This window comes from Centruroides sculpturatus, unplaced genomic scaffold (assembly GCF_000671375.1).
Source record: "Centruroides sculpturatus isolate CEXI.00-Female unplaced genomic scaffold, Cexi_2.0 scaffold96, whole genome shotgun sequence".
Classification (NCBI taxonomy): domain Eukaryota; kingdom Metazoa; phylum Arthropoda; class Arachnida; order Scorpiones; family Buthidae; genus Centruroides; species Centruroides sculpturatus.
The window spans coordinates 81634-99113 of record NW_019384376.1 but is presented as its reverse complement, the minus strand read 5'-3'; the positions used below and the strand labels follow the sequence as shown (position 1 = coordinate 99113).

Below are 17480 nucleotides of genomic sequence, written 5' to 3'. Positions count from 1 at the left end.
TTAAAAATTTGAAGGAAAACTTGATTTTGAATAAAAGAAAACTCTAATATTACCTTTTTGACAATAATATTGCACTCACTCCTTTCAAGAAACACAAGAATTGCTAAAATTGCTAGTTAACAGCTTACCAGTCTGACTGATTGTGTGACAGAAGCAAACACAAACAAGCACAGACGTGGCGCGTTCGTATTGCATGTTTGAACAACTCGCCGACAAGTGAGTAACTCGTCACAAAAAATTATTTCGGTTTAGTATGTACTACCATTTTATTATAAATAATTTTATAACAATATATTGATGGGAGAAAGTCGATAAAATAAATTCAATTTTAAAAATGCTTGGCGGGCCGCACAAACATGTTTAACGGGCCGCGTGTTGCTCATCCCTGGGGTACAAGATTCCGAACCAGATTCTTACTTAGTCCTGATTAATTTTGGCATCAGCGTATTAGCCAGATCTATAAAAAACGTCGATTACTGAATAAATAAAGGACAGACTTTGACATATACTTTAAATTTTCATATTACACACATAAATTTTCATTAGCATCTGTTTGTTCTGTCTGTTTTAGCTCTGACCTCGAGATTAAGAAAGAATAGATGACAGTCAAAACCAGACATGGAAAGCTTTGGAGCAGTAAATCCCGATTAACTGTATTCGAGCTTCTGATTTGAACACGTTATTTCAATTCGAAAATTTTCCCCCGAACGGAATTACATACATAACCGGTATGACTCTATTGATAACAGGAAAAGTATGATGCACAGAGGCAAAAGCTATTAAAATTGATAACATATACTTTAAATTAAATAAGATAAAAATATGAATAGAAATTGCATCCCGGCATTGTGACGATGTCACAATAAATAATTGCTCGTTTATTTTGGATCTAAGTAGTATGCTGGTGCTTTTTCCTGCCTCAATTATCTATTCACTGAAATGCTTAACCTAATGATCGGCTTTCATCATTACTAGAGCATTCTCGCGTACTTCAAATTTCGGGATTGACTGCCAAGATGTAAGGATCGTCTATTAATCACACGATCCTGAATAAAAATAAAATGTAACATATCTAAAAGTAGATTTAAAATAGCTATAAGGTAATTTTAAGTTAAGTTAGATATAAGTTAAGTTAGATATAAGTTTTTAGCTGTTTGTTCTTGTTGTCCTTACGTTATTCTGCTTACTATAGGCTTGTTAGCTTAGGTTCTGTATTAATTTTAGTAGTAGATTAAGCCTTCATTCTAGTTTTAAGTCTTAATCATTACTCTGTCTTGTTTATATGTAGCCGCACTACTTATGGGTGTAAGCTACAACTTGGGTTTTCTTTTAGATCTACGGCCTTGCAGCCTGAAAATTGCACGCTAACTTTAAACGTAGTGGGAGTGGTAACCTCACATTCTCTGTTCAGTGGGATTCTCCCCTTTCCATTTCCTTCTTTCTATCTTTTCTCCTTCTTCCCTTTTCTTTTTCTTCTTCCGACAAAACACTTAGTGTATGGCCGTTGTCTTTTGTTATTTGTTGCTCTCACATTAAAATGCATTTTCATCACACTTAGGTATGTTCTCAAAGTTTCACACTTTTTAAGATCTAAAGATTCAAAAGATCTTGAAAGATCTTGCATCTCAAATTTCATCCTCTTCTAATTTTGAGATGAAGATAAAAGTTTAGATGCAAAATTTAAAACCCATACAAAGCAGGTTAAAGAAAGCGTTTACAAATTACAACTGTTAGGAAGTTGACTACTCATATCGATATGAGAACTCGTCACTGTTCAATTATTTAATTTTGAACCAAAAATCAATTTATTATTATTAATCTTATAAACTTGTAGAAAATTCAATTAACTTCAATAAAATTCATTTATATTCAAGTAAATAATTCAAATATTTATTGATATTAATATTTTTAAACAGAATAATTTATAACTATCAAGTATGGGATATTATTATTCGTTATTTACCTCGAATACACAACGGTTTTAGACAACTTGTGATCGATACGAAGGAATCATTAGACTTATACGACAAAATTTATGAATCATTATCGGATATGAATAAACTGAAGTGGAAAACTTGCATCCAAGATATGGAAATATATACAGAATTAGGATTAGACTACATAATGCTAAAATCCATGAATCGAAAAGACGACATAAATGAGGTATATCATTACAGTATTTTATTCTTACATTATTTTCATTCTTACAGTGTTACACTAATCATTAATTTTACTAAACTATATTAATACATATTTTTAGGTAAAAAGTTATTCCAAACAAATACGTGAAACACTAGATGAAATATTTTCCGAAGAAGACTGGTTCGATAGCTACAGCAAAAATCTCACCAGAATTAAAGTAAAATTTTAATGTTTATTTAATGTTTTTAATAACTGAGAAATATTGCTACCTGTAATTTTTCATGTTTTTAATCAGAATTACATTATTACTAATATAATATATAATATGTTGTTCTGAACTCTGATTGTCGTCTTAATTTTATCTCTCGAGTGCATCTGCTTTAAGGTTGGCGCACGAATATAATTCCTTTGCGACATCGTGGCACCGACAGAAATGTATGTCCGCACATACCAAAGCTATAATTTATAGCTTTTCAGCCAAATTCAGATGGCTAAAGGGGTGAACAACACGTTTCTCTTTTTTGTTAACTTTGATGTTAAAACTAGTGACGCTGGGTGCATGACATAAATGTTTCGAAGTTTGAAGTTTTCACTTCCAGCTCTCTTTCAATTCTTTTATTACCGTATATATTCTAAATATTCCGAAAACCAGACAGGTTCTTATTACTTGATTTTCTCTTTTAATTTTTTATTTTTATTTTGAACTTGTAAGATATGTCCATCAGGCATGGGGAAAACATCTACAGATGAATTGTCGATGTTTCTTGTACCGTGGTATTTGAATTATTCAGTTTTGATGAAGAATACATTTTTAGAGGAAGGATATACTGAAGATTTGCTGCTAAGAATTTATCTATTTTGCTAAAAGATTGCCAAGTTACTTCGTTCTTGCACACGATTTTTGTTTTTCTTTATTTCAGCTATAAGTCAGTATCAAATTTCTCATTTGGTATCATACGCCATGCCAACCAAGTTGTTTCTACCGTAAAATAGTCTATAACAGCGATTCTCAATTTAGTTTTTGGTCTATAATTATAATCATACTTAAAATTACGATTCATTTATATTTTTTTTTAGTTATTAAAATTTTTAAAAGATGAATGTAAATTTGGTTTCCTGTTTTATTCAGTTATACACCTATAAATGATTCAGAATATAATACAGTAATTTGAGTTATGATAACACTCTTAAATACATTTTTTTATTTTATTTTTTTTTGCCTTTCTGATAATTCTTGAGATTACTGGTAGGTCTGCTAAAGTGCTAAAAGTAAAAGGTTTTCCTGTAAATTATTTTTTACTTTTCTAAATAAATTTCTCTTCATAATAAGAATCTAAAAGTTATACAAATTAAAACACATTTTTGTTAATTCAAAATTTAAAATATGAACATGTATCACAAACACATTGGATATTTAAATACAAGGAATTTAAACAGATCTGAAGTGAAATGCCGATTATTTTAACTGCATATTAAGGACATATTTTTCTAATACATTCATCATATTGTTCTAACAACGTATAATTAAAATGATTATTATAATTGAGTATGTTTTTTTCATATCCATTAAAACACTAGTTACAATATAATTTTTTTTAACTGAAAATTTACATAACATTATTGTTAGCATTAATTTATATTAAACACTGCATTAAAAGAAGTATTCTCATCTGAAAAGCAAAATATTGCTAAAAAAATGCAAAAAATAATTATAAGAATCACACAATATATAATTTAAACTTTGTCAGTATATTGTAGAATTCGTGCAATTGTACATGTAAGAATATTTAAATATTATTTAATTTAATTTAAAATTTCTAACGTATTTCAAGTCGAATTAAAATATGATATTTATTTAGGTTTAAAACAATTTAGGTATAATTACTGTATTAAAAATTTTTATATAATTTTTTATTTTAATGTAGTTGAAGAAAATCGGACAGCATATAGGATACGAAAATGGTTCTATTAATGCAGAATTTTTAAATACGATGTTTAATAATGTAAGTAAAAACTAATCTGTTTAAAATATTAATTTTAAAAAATATTAGATGATTAAAAAATTGATTCAGTATTGTAATTTAAAATTGTATATTGAAAAATCCATTATCATATTATTAATATAGAATAAGTAGCAGTTAAGCCTGGACTCCACATTACCTGAAAACAAAAACTCACAAACAGAACTGAAACATATAGAGTTTTCGTTTCAGTTATGTTTTCGTTTTAACTTGACTCCACTAGAAATTGCGCCATCCGTTGATTAGTTCTGTAATTGTCGTAGAGTCAAACATGGACGACGCTACGGATTTTGCCGTGCTTTCTCTGCATTTATTAACAATTTCATTGTTAATAATCTTTGAATTATTTACATTTTTTGTCGCATTTTATAACTTCTTCGATGAAGAATTCCAAATCTATTTGTTTCCTCATCGTTTTCGCTACACTTTCCGCCATTACGATAATCAAACTACATGTGACTAATGCACGTGACTACGCATCACAAATCCTTGCGTTTTTATTGGTTGCAGTAAGACAGAAGCGCGGGACGAAAACGGAAAAGTTAAATAATTTTTAACTCTGCTTTCAATCTTGTTTCTGTCCAACTGAACGTTACAAAACTGAAAGTTTCGTCAGTTTGGCTTTCAGTTTTACGATTACGTCGCGGATTCCGGTAATGTGGAGTCCAGGCTTTATTTAAAAAAGTATAAATTACAAAGAATGTTTTAATTATTTAGAATAAATTATATAATTTTATTCTAAATGATTCTGTCGTCACCGAAGAAAATTTATTTTGTGTGTTTTAAATATTGAGGCGAATAAGAACCTACGGCGGAATTGAAATTCTATGATCGACTCTGCCGAAAATATCAAAACTTTAAAAAGTAAATGATAATTGAATAAGAATAGTAAAGAGAATGAATTTACTGTTATTTTTCTTGATAAAGAATTCATATAATCATGTTTATAGTTTATTTTCTATAGTTATTCTTGTGTGACCAGAAGGTCGGCATTTCTTTAGTGCCTCGTCAGGACTGACACCATCGTGTCTTCTAGGATAGACACAGAAACCTTAACGGTCTCAAATTCGGAATTCGCGTGAGCGGTCACGTGGGCGGATGATCGAATTCGGAGGATTGAGAGCCGGCTCGGAACTGAATCACTCAGGTTAACAACTAAAATAACCGATTTGATTGAACTAAAAAGAATACATAGCTTCATATATCGAATTACGGTCGAGAGAGAGTTTACAAGAAACCGCGAATTGGTATACATTCCTGTGATGCACTTAATTGTGTGGACATTCAGATCGATGAACTTCGATCGGTCGGTCGCCGGGAACTTCTTTCAGTTCGGTCGGCTCTAGCAGTTGGGAGGCGTTATATTTTCGTTTTGCTTGGACGGCGGTCAAACCGATAGAGCACTGGAGAATATAATCCGGGGAGTTCGACGGTGTTCTAACAAAACACGGGGTAAAAATTATTGATAGCCTGACGAAGATACCTCTCTTTCTGTTCACCTCGTTGACGCTCTCGTAAACTCTCGACGACCACTTGTCTTTGAATCACTCCTTTTTATACCTCCAAATCACCAATTTTATCCTTTTCCACCAATCGTGAGTCTTTTCTATTAGTTTCCAGTGACACATTCGATGAGTTCCCAGGAAAAGAAAACGACTCCAGAGAGAGAGATGCGATCATTCTCCGGTAATAAAAAATAGAAACATTTTTCGAAAGACGAAAAAGAATGGTTTTTCCAAATTTTTGTAAAGTTCGACTCTCACACTTGCTATGAAGTTTGTTTTACTTCTTATAATCGGTTTGTTAATCTGCATTTTAGATTGCAATATTGTTTTGAACTTTATTTGGATCCTACATACTTTAGAAGATGTTATAAATTGATTTATTAAAGTGAATAGCATATGAAATTTTAATATTCCTAACAATAAATAAATTTACTTCAAATACTCGTAGTTGCATAACTATTTGTAAAATACCGGTTCGTGTCTTATATATCTCTAACAGTTAGAACAGAATAGTACATTAAAATATTTTTAATTAAATTACTTTTTCTATATTTCAATCTATGTATTCAGACCCTTTTAAAGGAATAAATATTACAAACAAATACATTATTTTTCATAACGTTGTTTATTAATTTTTACAATGTTAGTATATAAAATAAAACAACACAACAGATTAAAGAGTAACTGAACAAGTACAAAATGAAATTAACGCTTATTTATTAACGTTTTCTGTTTTGACTATCGACTTTAATACAGTAGAGTGTAGTTTATCCGAATCAATTAAGGACTGGGGATGTTCGGATAACCGATTATGTACGAAAAAATACATTAACCTATCCTGTGTTGAAATTTTTCTCCGTTGCGTGTNAATGTCGTAATGGGAGTCAAATAATATGTAAATCTACATTAAATGTTAATAATGTTTACCAACTTCAAGACATTGTAATATCATTAGTTCAAATAATAATCTATAATATTAAATATTGAAATGTTAAATAAATCAACAATCATACATTGTAAAAAATATAGTAGATGTCAGATATGTAAATTTATATTGTAGAAGTTATGTAAATTCGTATTATATTGTCAACGCGTATTAAAGGAAATAAGGATTTTGTAAACAGATTTATGAGTAGAAGGAATAATCAATTGTATACCAATTTGATAATTGTTGTCCAATGTATGTTTTAGATCAAGGATTTTATAGAACTGTTTTATAAGTAAAAGGTACAATCAATTGTGTACAACTTTAATAACAGCCGTACTCAAGGTATGCCTTAATTGAAGATAGTTTTATAGATTCTGTAAAACTGATGTTTAGTTTGTATATATGTCGTATACTCCCCTAATATTATAGTTGGCTAAAAGAAAAAATATTGTGAACAATCTGATGTTACTGGAAAATATCGGGAGTAGCTGTTACTTCAATTTTCAAAACTTGTATGCATAGGTATGTTTTATATTTTTATGAATTTTACAAAACTTGTGTATTTTTTATATGTATGTTGTATACTCCCCTAATATTATAGTTGGCTAAAAGAAAAAATATTGTGAACAATCTGATGTTACTGGAAAATATCGGGAGTAGCTGTTACTTCAATTTTCAAAACTTGTATGCATAGGTATGTTTTATATTTTTATGAATTTTACAAAACTTGTGTATTTTTTATATGTATGTTATATCCTTTTTTAATGTTTTAGTTGACTGAAGAGGGGCTTAAAAGCCCGAAACGTGTAATTTTTTCACACGTATCAACTAAATAAAGATGAGAAAACCCGCCAAGTGTCTTAATTTATAGCACTTTATTGTGTTAGAAGCATAAACGAATTGAAAGTACGGTTTCATATCATCAAAACAAAGGAAAAGTACCTACTTTATGAAGGCATAGAGCCTTTACTACATGAAAATGAAAATTAATGAATACACAGTGTAGAGTAATTTACCTGATAAGACAGACCCCAGAAAAATACTTTAAGAGGCATAAAGCTGTCTATAATGAAAACTAACTAGGGGATTTTTGCCCTGCCAGGGTGTGGCCGAGTTATCCGGACTGCCGGATTATCGAGTGCCGAGTTTTCGGGACTCTACTGTATTACTGTCACTTTTAAATTTTAGTAGTAATAGAATTTAATGATTCGTTTTATAAAGAATGGGAAGGAGCAGATACGGTTGGTTTCGTGACGAATTGTGTAGTCTGGAACAGTTCTTTCTAAATNTACGACGCAAAATATATTTAAGAGTTTACGACCACTGTGCTGGGTGAGACGTTGTTGAAACAAAAAAAGTTATGCATTCCATCACGTACATAAACAGTATCGTAATTCGCCAAGTGCAAATCAGCAAATTCGTAAAATTTTTGTTTATTTTGAACAATCCGGATAATCGAGGTTCTACTGTAAATATGGAAAGCTTTTAGTTTATACAAGCAGTTAAGTCCCCAGATTGGAGATGCATAGTATATGATTGAATCAATAATTGAAAAAAATAAATGATTAGTAAATAAGAATAGTAAATAAAATGAATTTACTGTTATTTTTCGTGAAAAAGAACTCATAAAATCATGTTTCCAGTTTATTTTCTTCAGTGTTGCTTGTTATGAATCTTATCGGTTTGTTATTTTGTATTTTAGATTGCAATATTTTGAACTTTATTTTAATCCTGCATACTTTAGAGAATGTTATAAATTGCTTTATTAAAATGAATACCATATGAAATTTTTAATTCTCTTAACAATAGATAAATTTACTTCAAATACTTGTAGTTGCATAACTATTTGTAAAATACCGGTTCATGTCTTACATAGATATATAAGACATGAACCATATATCTGTAACAGAACAGAATAGTACATTAAAACTAAAACATTTTAAATTAATTTACTCTTTCTATATTTCGATCTATGTATTCAGACCCTTACAAGGGTTTTTAAAAAAATAAGGATTAAAAATAAATATATTATTTTTCATAACGTTGTTTATTAATTTTTACAATATTAGTATATAAAATATACAACACAATAGACTAAAGACAACCTGAACAATTGCAAAATAAAATTAACGCTTATTTATTAACGTTTTTTGTTTGAACTATCAACTAATATCTTTTATTGTTTTCTTCATGAATATTCTTAATATCGCAGAAACAATTTTAAATCAACACTCAACAGAAGAAAGTACGATAATTATTCGAAAATAAATTAAAATTATTACTTTTTCCAGATCAATATCACAGATAATTATATTCAAAATATCTTAGCTGTGAAAAAGCAAATGACGTCCGATGAAATGTTTGATCAAAGAGTTGCTTTTTATTTTCGAGAAGAGTAAGCAAATTTTGTTTAATATAATTTTATTCTTTTGTATAAAGTGGTGGACTTATTTGTTTATTTTTCTATATAGAATAAAAATAGCCCCAATGCAGGTTGGTGCAAGTTTAGGATATGATGGAGTGGGAATAGCAATTGGTATTAATATTCTTTATATTTATTAGTTAAAAAAACGATAACTTCTTCTTTGGACTCTTTCCGCTCAGTGATACTAAAACGGCCTCTTTTCAGGCCATCTTAGTATCAGAGCGAACCCACACGGAAAGGACGGGTCTCGACATATCTGAGACAGATCAAACCCTGTAAAATTCCTGGGGTTTCGACTGTCCGTATTTGATTCCAAGTACCGGTACTGTACGTAGCTGACGCCGCAACTTTTCGGCCATCGCGGGTTATGATGATAATTATATATACAGATTTATTAATTATACAGTTTTTGTGTATACTGAATTTAAACTAATTTACTAACTAAATTTAAAGTATAAGTGTTAACGGTTTTAGTTTAAATGTTAATGTCTCTGAATCAACATAAATCCACATTACGCTTGTATAAGTATTATTAAGATTTTATATATATTTAGAAATACCGTTAGCATTGATGTATCCTCCTTTCTATGCCTATGGATTACCTCAGTAAGTATCAAAGAACTAAGTAAAATCCCAAAATTTTAAAATAATAATTTTTATCGTTTTTATTATAATAGATACCTGAATTTTGGTAGAATGGCTTTTATAATTGGTCATGAATATTCACATGTATTCGATCATTTGGATATCCCAGCAGGTAAGATTTACAGTACTTTAAAGGAATTTTTAAAGTGTGTTTAAATAAATAAAGGTTTGATTAAATGATTTGAATGTAAATAAATAAGTATCTAATTTTATAAATGTTATGAATGTGAATTCTTTTACGTTAAACTAAGGACATTTACTTTTAAGTTTATTGAAATGGGCACTGTTTAGGAGATGCAAACGGATTAATTCACTTTCCATTATTTCTAATGAGAAAAATTGATTCAAACTTTGACTAATTCAGAGTTCTAATGGCTCCTAAAACGAATTAAATTGGAATACAAGGCATCATTGTAATTTCAAAACAATACAATAATGTTATTATTATATGTTTTTATATGTTAATCGATATCTATTTTGCTATTTTGGTATTATATATAGTCCTTATTTGTAATCCAACGAAGCTAGTATTCTATGTTCATGATTTTGTTCTCCTAGTTTCGCTAGGCGATAATAATTTAAAGGGTAAAATCTTTATTATTACAGTTTTGAACTACGAAGAATTTGGTTCTTAATAATTCGGCATTTTATCCAATATTATCGCTTATGCTCTTCCGTTTCTATTAAAAATGTTAGTCACTTCATTACATCTTGTTTTCCTGTTTACTCTAGTTTTATTTCTGTGTACAACATTTTGTTTTATATAGTCTACTTCCACAAAGAATCGGCTCGAAGAGCCACAGATCATGCCATTCATTGCTTTTACACATGGTTTGCTCTGTCAGAGATTTCGACAGACTACAAGTGGCGTTTTGGAATTTTACAAATTACTGCCAAAACGTGATAGCAGAGTCGATAGATATACAGTACTTGTCTCCCAGCTGCTAATAGTTGAAATCCAATGAAAGTGGCATAATAAATATTTTTGCTACTTCAAGCACTGCAATCGCATTGTGGCAAAAGTTTGGCTCGAGCATAGCCAGAGTCAGATGCAAACATTTGAAATTGTTTAAAACAAGTTTTCTCTTATCTTTTTTAAACTCATATATTACTTCTATCCTTTTTAAAGGACTGCCTGTAAATATATTTTAATTCGGTTTGAAACATTATTTATAAAACATAAATAATGTTTTATGAATAATGTTTCAAACCGAATTAAAAGAGTCCTTTAAAATAAGTAGTCCTTTAAAATAAATTCATAAATGTCGTTAAATTTAATATTTCTATGAACTTTTACAATTTTGTACAACTTTTACAAATTGATTAGACAGTTTGTTTTTGTTCACCAATTCATTTAGGGTAAAATTGAAGTGGCAAAAAAACTTACTTAAAGCTGGCGTATCTGTGGACCTTCATTTGAAAATAATTTTGGAATTTTCCATAATTGGTAAGAAGAGGCAGCGAAAAAAGAAATTATACTAAACCTACCTATACACGTTATTATTAATATGGGATACTTTAAGGATTCTTTCTGAATCCGAAGAAAAAGGGTTGATAAAGATTATATAATATTACGGAAATGCATAAAAATATTAAACCAAGCGTTAGGATAGATTAAATTGTTACAAAAATGAAATTTATGATTTAGGGCGGATTTGGAGTTTATCAAAGTTTAATTTTAAGTCCGTATCTTTTTTATTAATTAATTAATACTAGGTAAATTATTGCAGGATGAAGTAAGAAAGGAGCTATGGTATATGTTATTCATGATTGATATTGTGTTTGTAAATGAGATAAAGAGTAATTAAAGTTGAGCCGGAAAAGCTTAAAAATAGAATGAGAGAGAGAGAGTGCGGGTGTGACTATGCAGACGCAAGCGAGCGAATTTTCCGAGCGAGCGAGAATATGTGGCGAGAAGAGGCGAGACGCGACAAATATCAAAACCTGTCAGATATGTGCGAGAACCAGAAATTCGCTCTCGCTAGCGTTATTTCTCGCTTCTCGTTTGTGCATGGTTTTCCTTTGCGAAAACTAAATCGCTCACAACCTCTCGCTCGCTCTAAATTCGCGTCTGCATAGTCTCACCCTGAGAGATTAAAACTTAGTAAATTTAGTTCTTGGAATTCGGATATAGGCTATTATAGGAGAGGTAATTACATTTCAGGGTACAAAAACGGAAATTTCAACTATTTAGCATCATATTTACAGGCAGATAATGGCAGAATAATTAGAGGATAATGAGTTAGAACAAAAGTAGGATGTCAAGAACTCAAACAGTATTATTAGATATTGACAGTGATAGCGATGATATAGAGTCCGAAAGACATGTTACTTGGTATTTTAGTCATATATAGATAGGCCTATATAGTATGATCTGTATATATAGGTTTATATATATAGAAAGAAAAGACATCAGTGGGCTTCCAATAAATCTGCATTTATGTTCTACTTTTATGATATCTTCGAGTCTAAATATTTTGGTAGCTTATATGTGAATGTCATAAGAAACGTAATATCATATGTGAAAAATACAAAAAAGCAAAAGTACAATATTCACTACGTTTGTAACAAAGTTCACACGTCTAATGAGATATATACTATTATAAAAGTAACTGTCATAATATAAGCTCACTTACAGGCGGCTCTGTCAGAGGATGGCTTTAGGAGGGCTAACTGAGTGGGGAGGCCAGTGAATAAATCGACAGGTTCTGAATAACGACACGGGTTGAACAAGAATAACACATTTAACAAACTATTAAATTATACAAAAAAAGGCAAAAGCGAATGGCTACAAAAACGGAATAATCCAAATATACTTCTAAATCGCGACTAGGATAGACGATCGTTGAATCGTCGTCTAAATACTGGCCTTTATACGCCCAATATCTCTTAAGATACACTAGCTTAAGTTCATAATCTAATAACCAATCATATAATCTAAGAGATGAGATTGAGAGACTAGAGAGAGCCTTCAACAATCGAATTACTTAAAAACACCTCAAATAAGTCTTGTATACGACGTCGTCGGGACTATCGTGGACCTGGGAGGTGGACATTGGCTTATCTTGGGACAGAGACGGCGATTACGGCGGGAAGACAAGGGTGACGTTGGTCGGAATGGCGGTATGGGTCTGGTGTCCCGATTAATGTCCGCTGGTTATGTCCCCTATGATGTTCTCGCCTGATGCAGTCCGCCCGAGAACTGTGTCCAAGCCCTTTTTATACATGTCCCGGAGGGGCTGAGTAATACTAAGTCTGATGCAATCCTATCTAAGGTTAATTAACGTCCGGGATTTGATTAAGTTAATTGTCAGAAATCGAAACCTTCCTGTAGATTTATTACTTCTTCTGTTCGGTATTGTCACTCTTTTCAATTCATAAATTTCAGTCAAAACAACTGAGTTAATAGAGAGATTGCGGCCGACGTTTTAAACGCGAAAACGTGTACGTCGGACGTTCAGCGCAGCCTTCCTGTAAGCCTAGAAGTTTGACAATAGCGTTTAGAACGTCGAGCATGATTTTACTGACATTCCAAACGCCATTGTCAATCTTCTAGGCTTACAGGAAGGCGGCGCTGAACGTCCAACGTACACGTTTTCTCGTTTAAAACGTTAGCCGCAACCTCTCCAATGGCTGGAGGTGACAAAGGTTACAGTTTATAGTGCAACTTTAGTAATAATTGTTTATTTGGTGGGTCATCGGATCGGCTTTATCGTTTGTAACATCGTACGACTTAGGAAGTGTGTGGGTGAGAATAATGATGAGAAAATAATTATCAACTTTGAAAATAATAAACGGGTCTGAATTCTCACACTTGACTAAAATTGTTTTTGATTAAAATTGATCTTAGGCTAAAGAAGAAAAGAAAAAACATCAATCGTATGTAAAATGTTTTATGAAATTATATGTTTATATTAATCTAAATTCGTAAAATAATTTGTCATTTCTTCTGCATATTGTCATTTGTAGGAAATCTATGAAAGAGATATTGATTCAGCCCTATTTTTGCCTTTTGATATTCAGCACATCTTTTGTTTTTATAATTTAATATTTTAAAAAATCTTCCTTTGTAAATAAAAATTTTAAAACAGTTACATTCAAACGACTTCAAGTCCGTAACAAACTCTATCATTCTCTTAATAATTCTCAAGTTTCTTAGTAGAGCGGTGGCACTATTGAATGAAAACGACAAAAAACTCTCACTCTCGTTAATATGGTGCACCTTTATACAACTAATATCCGGATTAGCGAAAGTCTGCTGTATTTACGACATATAATTTATATATGTTTGTGTGTAAATAAAGAACAGATTAAAATAAATCTAATAGTTCGATTGTGCTTGTTCGTTAATACATTTTATCCCAATTAAAATTTATAGTGAATTTCTTTTAATTAAAGATTTTTTAAATTTAAAGTCAATATTTGTTACCGATATAATTCAAACAAATTAACATTGTATTTTTTTTCTTCCACCGTATAACTTTAATAATAATGAATAAAAGTCATTGCTTACTGTTCTTGAAAATATCTGCCTTAATTGATACCATTTCTATATTCGAATACATTGGTAACATTGTATGAGAAAGCAGGTTTAAAAGTTATTTCGTCTGTTATTTCATGAACTTAAGAATATGAAAGTTTAAATATTGAACTTATGCATATCACAGTTATTAAGATTTTATTCCAATATTGAAATAAACATACAAACTTCGTGCGTTTATTTATCAATCAAAAACACAAAGATAGATATTTAACAAAATGCTATTCGTTTTAGTCTCTTTGAACGGTAATCCAATCAGTTATTATTATTGTGATGCGAATGTCATAGACAGCTGATACTGGTGTCAAGTACTATTCCGGAATAAAGTCAAGGAATAGCTATCCAAACAGGTGTTACATTAAGCTACTGTGTTATTTGAATATGTGTGAATGTCTAGAAACTTCCTAACGATGTAACGTGTTTAATATTGCACCATGTATATGATTTTATTAAGGTTTTATGTCTATACTTTTGTGTAGTGTACGTAGTAAAACATCAGTAAAAGAGGGAACAACAGGAAAATAAATATCCATTCGCCACGTCTGTCTTATTTCTTGAGCGACTGAATGTACTGTACTGTGCTGTTGATTTTTCAGTGTGAGCAGTCTTTTTTTATGTTGTGACAGTTTGGAACAGAGATGTCTATTATATGTGATAGCCAACCTTTCTGATTTTACGGACCACTAAACTCACAATTTTGTATCCCGTGGACCATTATCATTAAGTTTTTTAAACGACACGTGTAGAGTATAGAATAATGATCAAAAAAGTTCCATTTTACTTTATTAATATGAAATTCACTTGTTTAATTATAACAAATTAGTGTGAAGTTTGTTGCTGCTTGTTTGAAATAAGTTTATGATTTCTTGCCTCTTTTCTACAATTGAACTCAGAACATTATTTATTGATAACAATCCATTTTGTGTTTGGTTTTAAATTTAAATAAAAAATCCGAATGACTGAGAAAAATCAACCAAGAATTTTGCACTTCTTTCGTAATACTTCGCGTCACCTCGACATGATCAATGTCCAAATTTTTCCACGATTACCAGTTGGAGACCGTTGATATAAACGATCTTACTGCATTTGTCGATGAGAGTGATGTCAGATCGATTGTGATAAATTGTTTTATTTGTGATATGGCTCTGTCATAGTATATTTTCTGTGTCATTTTTTAAACTGAACTGTGGAGTATATTAACTACTCAGGTACAATAGAACAAATAATCTGTGTTTGTGTGCAAGATTTTGGTGTATTATATTTACTATTTGATTATGCATATGTAAATAGCCTGTTTGAGCTAACAGTATGCACCCAGAGGTTATATGTTGTATTGTTTTTGGCAGTGTGTGGCATTATTATTTTTAATTTCAAAATTTGTTTTAAAAATGAATAAAAATAATTAATTATCTTTTTTGTTTTATAAGTAAGAACGAATTCAGTTTGATTCTCTTAGTATAAATTCTCTGTTTAACCTGTTATATAAACCACTATTTTGTTAGATAAATCACCTAACGAAATGCAAAATTCGACAGAGATATACGATGAAATACTAGGGAAAATAAATTTTTCAGAAGAATTTATGGAAGTATATAAGAAAAAGAAAAATTGTCTTCGATTTCAATATTCGAAATTTCCATTAGAAGGCAATCAAACGGTAAACCTTATGTTTCATTACTATTATATATTTTAAATATTTATTTTTTCGTTTTCAAAAAGAAATATAAATATAACGGTTTTTAAATTAACGGAAATCGAACAATTTCGGATAACATCTCAGATAACAGTGGGGTCACTGTTGCTTTCCGGGTAATAATCATCATTTACAAGTTATGCTTTTTGACTTCTAGATATTCTTTCTAATGTTTTTCGTATAATTTTATTATGCAGGCTTACGAGAAATATCTTAAACGCCACGGAGAAGAACCTCATCTTCCTGGTCTCGACTTTACAAACAAACAAATGTTTTTCATTGGATATGCTCAGGTTAATTCATACATTTGAAATGTGATTAAAAATAAGTTAATATTGCTTAATATGCTTTGTTTTATAAAAACCTTATTGGTATTCTGATAAAAATCTGGAAAATAAGTAAACAACAATGAAAACATTATAAAATTTTGATTTGCCAAAAATAATTCAAAATATATTAATTCAAATAAGAAACTTTTTGTAGATGATCTACATAGCCCTGGAAAATATAGGTAATAATAGAAAAATAAACAATCTTTATCATGACAGAAAGCAAAACCTGGAAATAATGAACACTGAAATGCTTAAAATAAAATCAAAGTTAATTATTTAATTTTTGACAGAGACTTTTATCATGGATAAGGCTACAAAAGAAATAAAATACTAAACTAATAATAATTGTACATTTTGTTTATTTTGATTAGAGTCCTGGATCCTCTAATGAATTCACCAGTGTTTGCTAAAGTTTTCAACTGTCCCTTGAAAAGTTACATGAATCCTGAGCATAAATGTCGATTATGGGGATGAATTGTATTTACTGTACTGTACATCCAAATTCAAAAATCAAATATTTATCATTGGTCAGTTGCACTGAAATTCATATTAGAATTTTGTTTATACAGCTTTTTCGATCAAACAATTAAGAGAAATTGTGAGCATTTTTCATTTAAGACGAAAGCTATTCAGCAAAGTACGACTGAGAACGGAAAGAAGGAAATTAGCAATCAGACTACGCCAGGGTTGCCACCTCAGAACTCTGTCTCGCCCGGAGACTATGATTTAAGAAACAAAAAAAAAACCTATGCATACATATACAGTTTTTTTATAAGTCCCATAAAAAAACAATTAAGTGTTAATCGTGCGTCATTAAATGTTGATTAAAATCGCGATAAAATTTTTTCGCGCGGGTAAAAATTTTTGAATTAAAAAACATCCAAAATATATATATATATTGGATGTTTTTTAACGGTCTGTTGGACCCTCAAAAAAAATTTAAAATTTTTTTGAGGGTCCAACAGACCGTTTGTTAAGTAATGCTATTTAAGCCAACGACTACCACACTAGTAATTCGGTACACGGGGAAAGAAATATATGCGACGGTTTGCATATAATTTTGTACATATTCATTTCGATTTGCACAACCCGGAGAAATATTAATTAACCCCGGAGCCCGGAGATAACTCACTCAATCCCGGAGTCTCCGGGTCAAACCCGGACAGGTGGCAACCTTAATTTTGGCCCAGTTAAGTGGCTGCCCCAATTAAACGAACTAATAATAAATTCTATAATAAAATATGTAATA

The 17480-nt window shown here is 30.5% G+C and overlaps 1 protein-coding gene across 1 annotated transcript in view; it reads left to right on the top strand.

Moving 5' to 3' along the window:
* Positions 1-17480, top strand: part of LOC111617270 (neprilysin-2-like) — a 49530-nt gene that overhangs the window by 27029 nt on the left and 5021 nt on the right. The window contains exons 10-20 of the mRNA XM_023358587.1: positions 1917-2163; positions 2261-2359; positions 4068-4145; positions 8888-8991; positions 9068-9132; positions 9576-9627; positions 9699-9778; positions 15709-15863; positions 15950-16015; positions 16097-16192; positions 16383-16410. Coding sequence (XP_023214355.1) covers positions 1917-2163; positions 2261-2359; positions 4068-4145; positions 8888-8991; positions 9068-9132; positions 9576-9627; positions 9699-9778; positions 15709-15863; positions 15950-16015; positions 16097-16192; positions 16383-16410 — 1070 coding nt within the window. The remainder of the gene's footprint in view (positions 1-1916; positions 2164-2260; positions 2360-4067; positions 4146-8887; positions 8992-9067; positions 9133-9575; positions 9628-9698; positions 9779-15708; positions 15864-15949; positions 16016-16096; positions 16193-16382; positions 16411-17480) is intronic.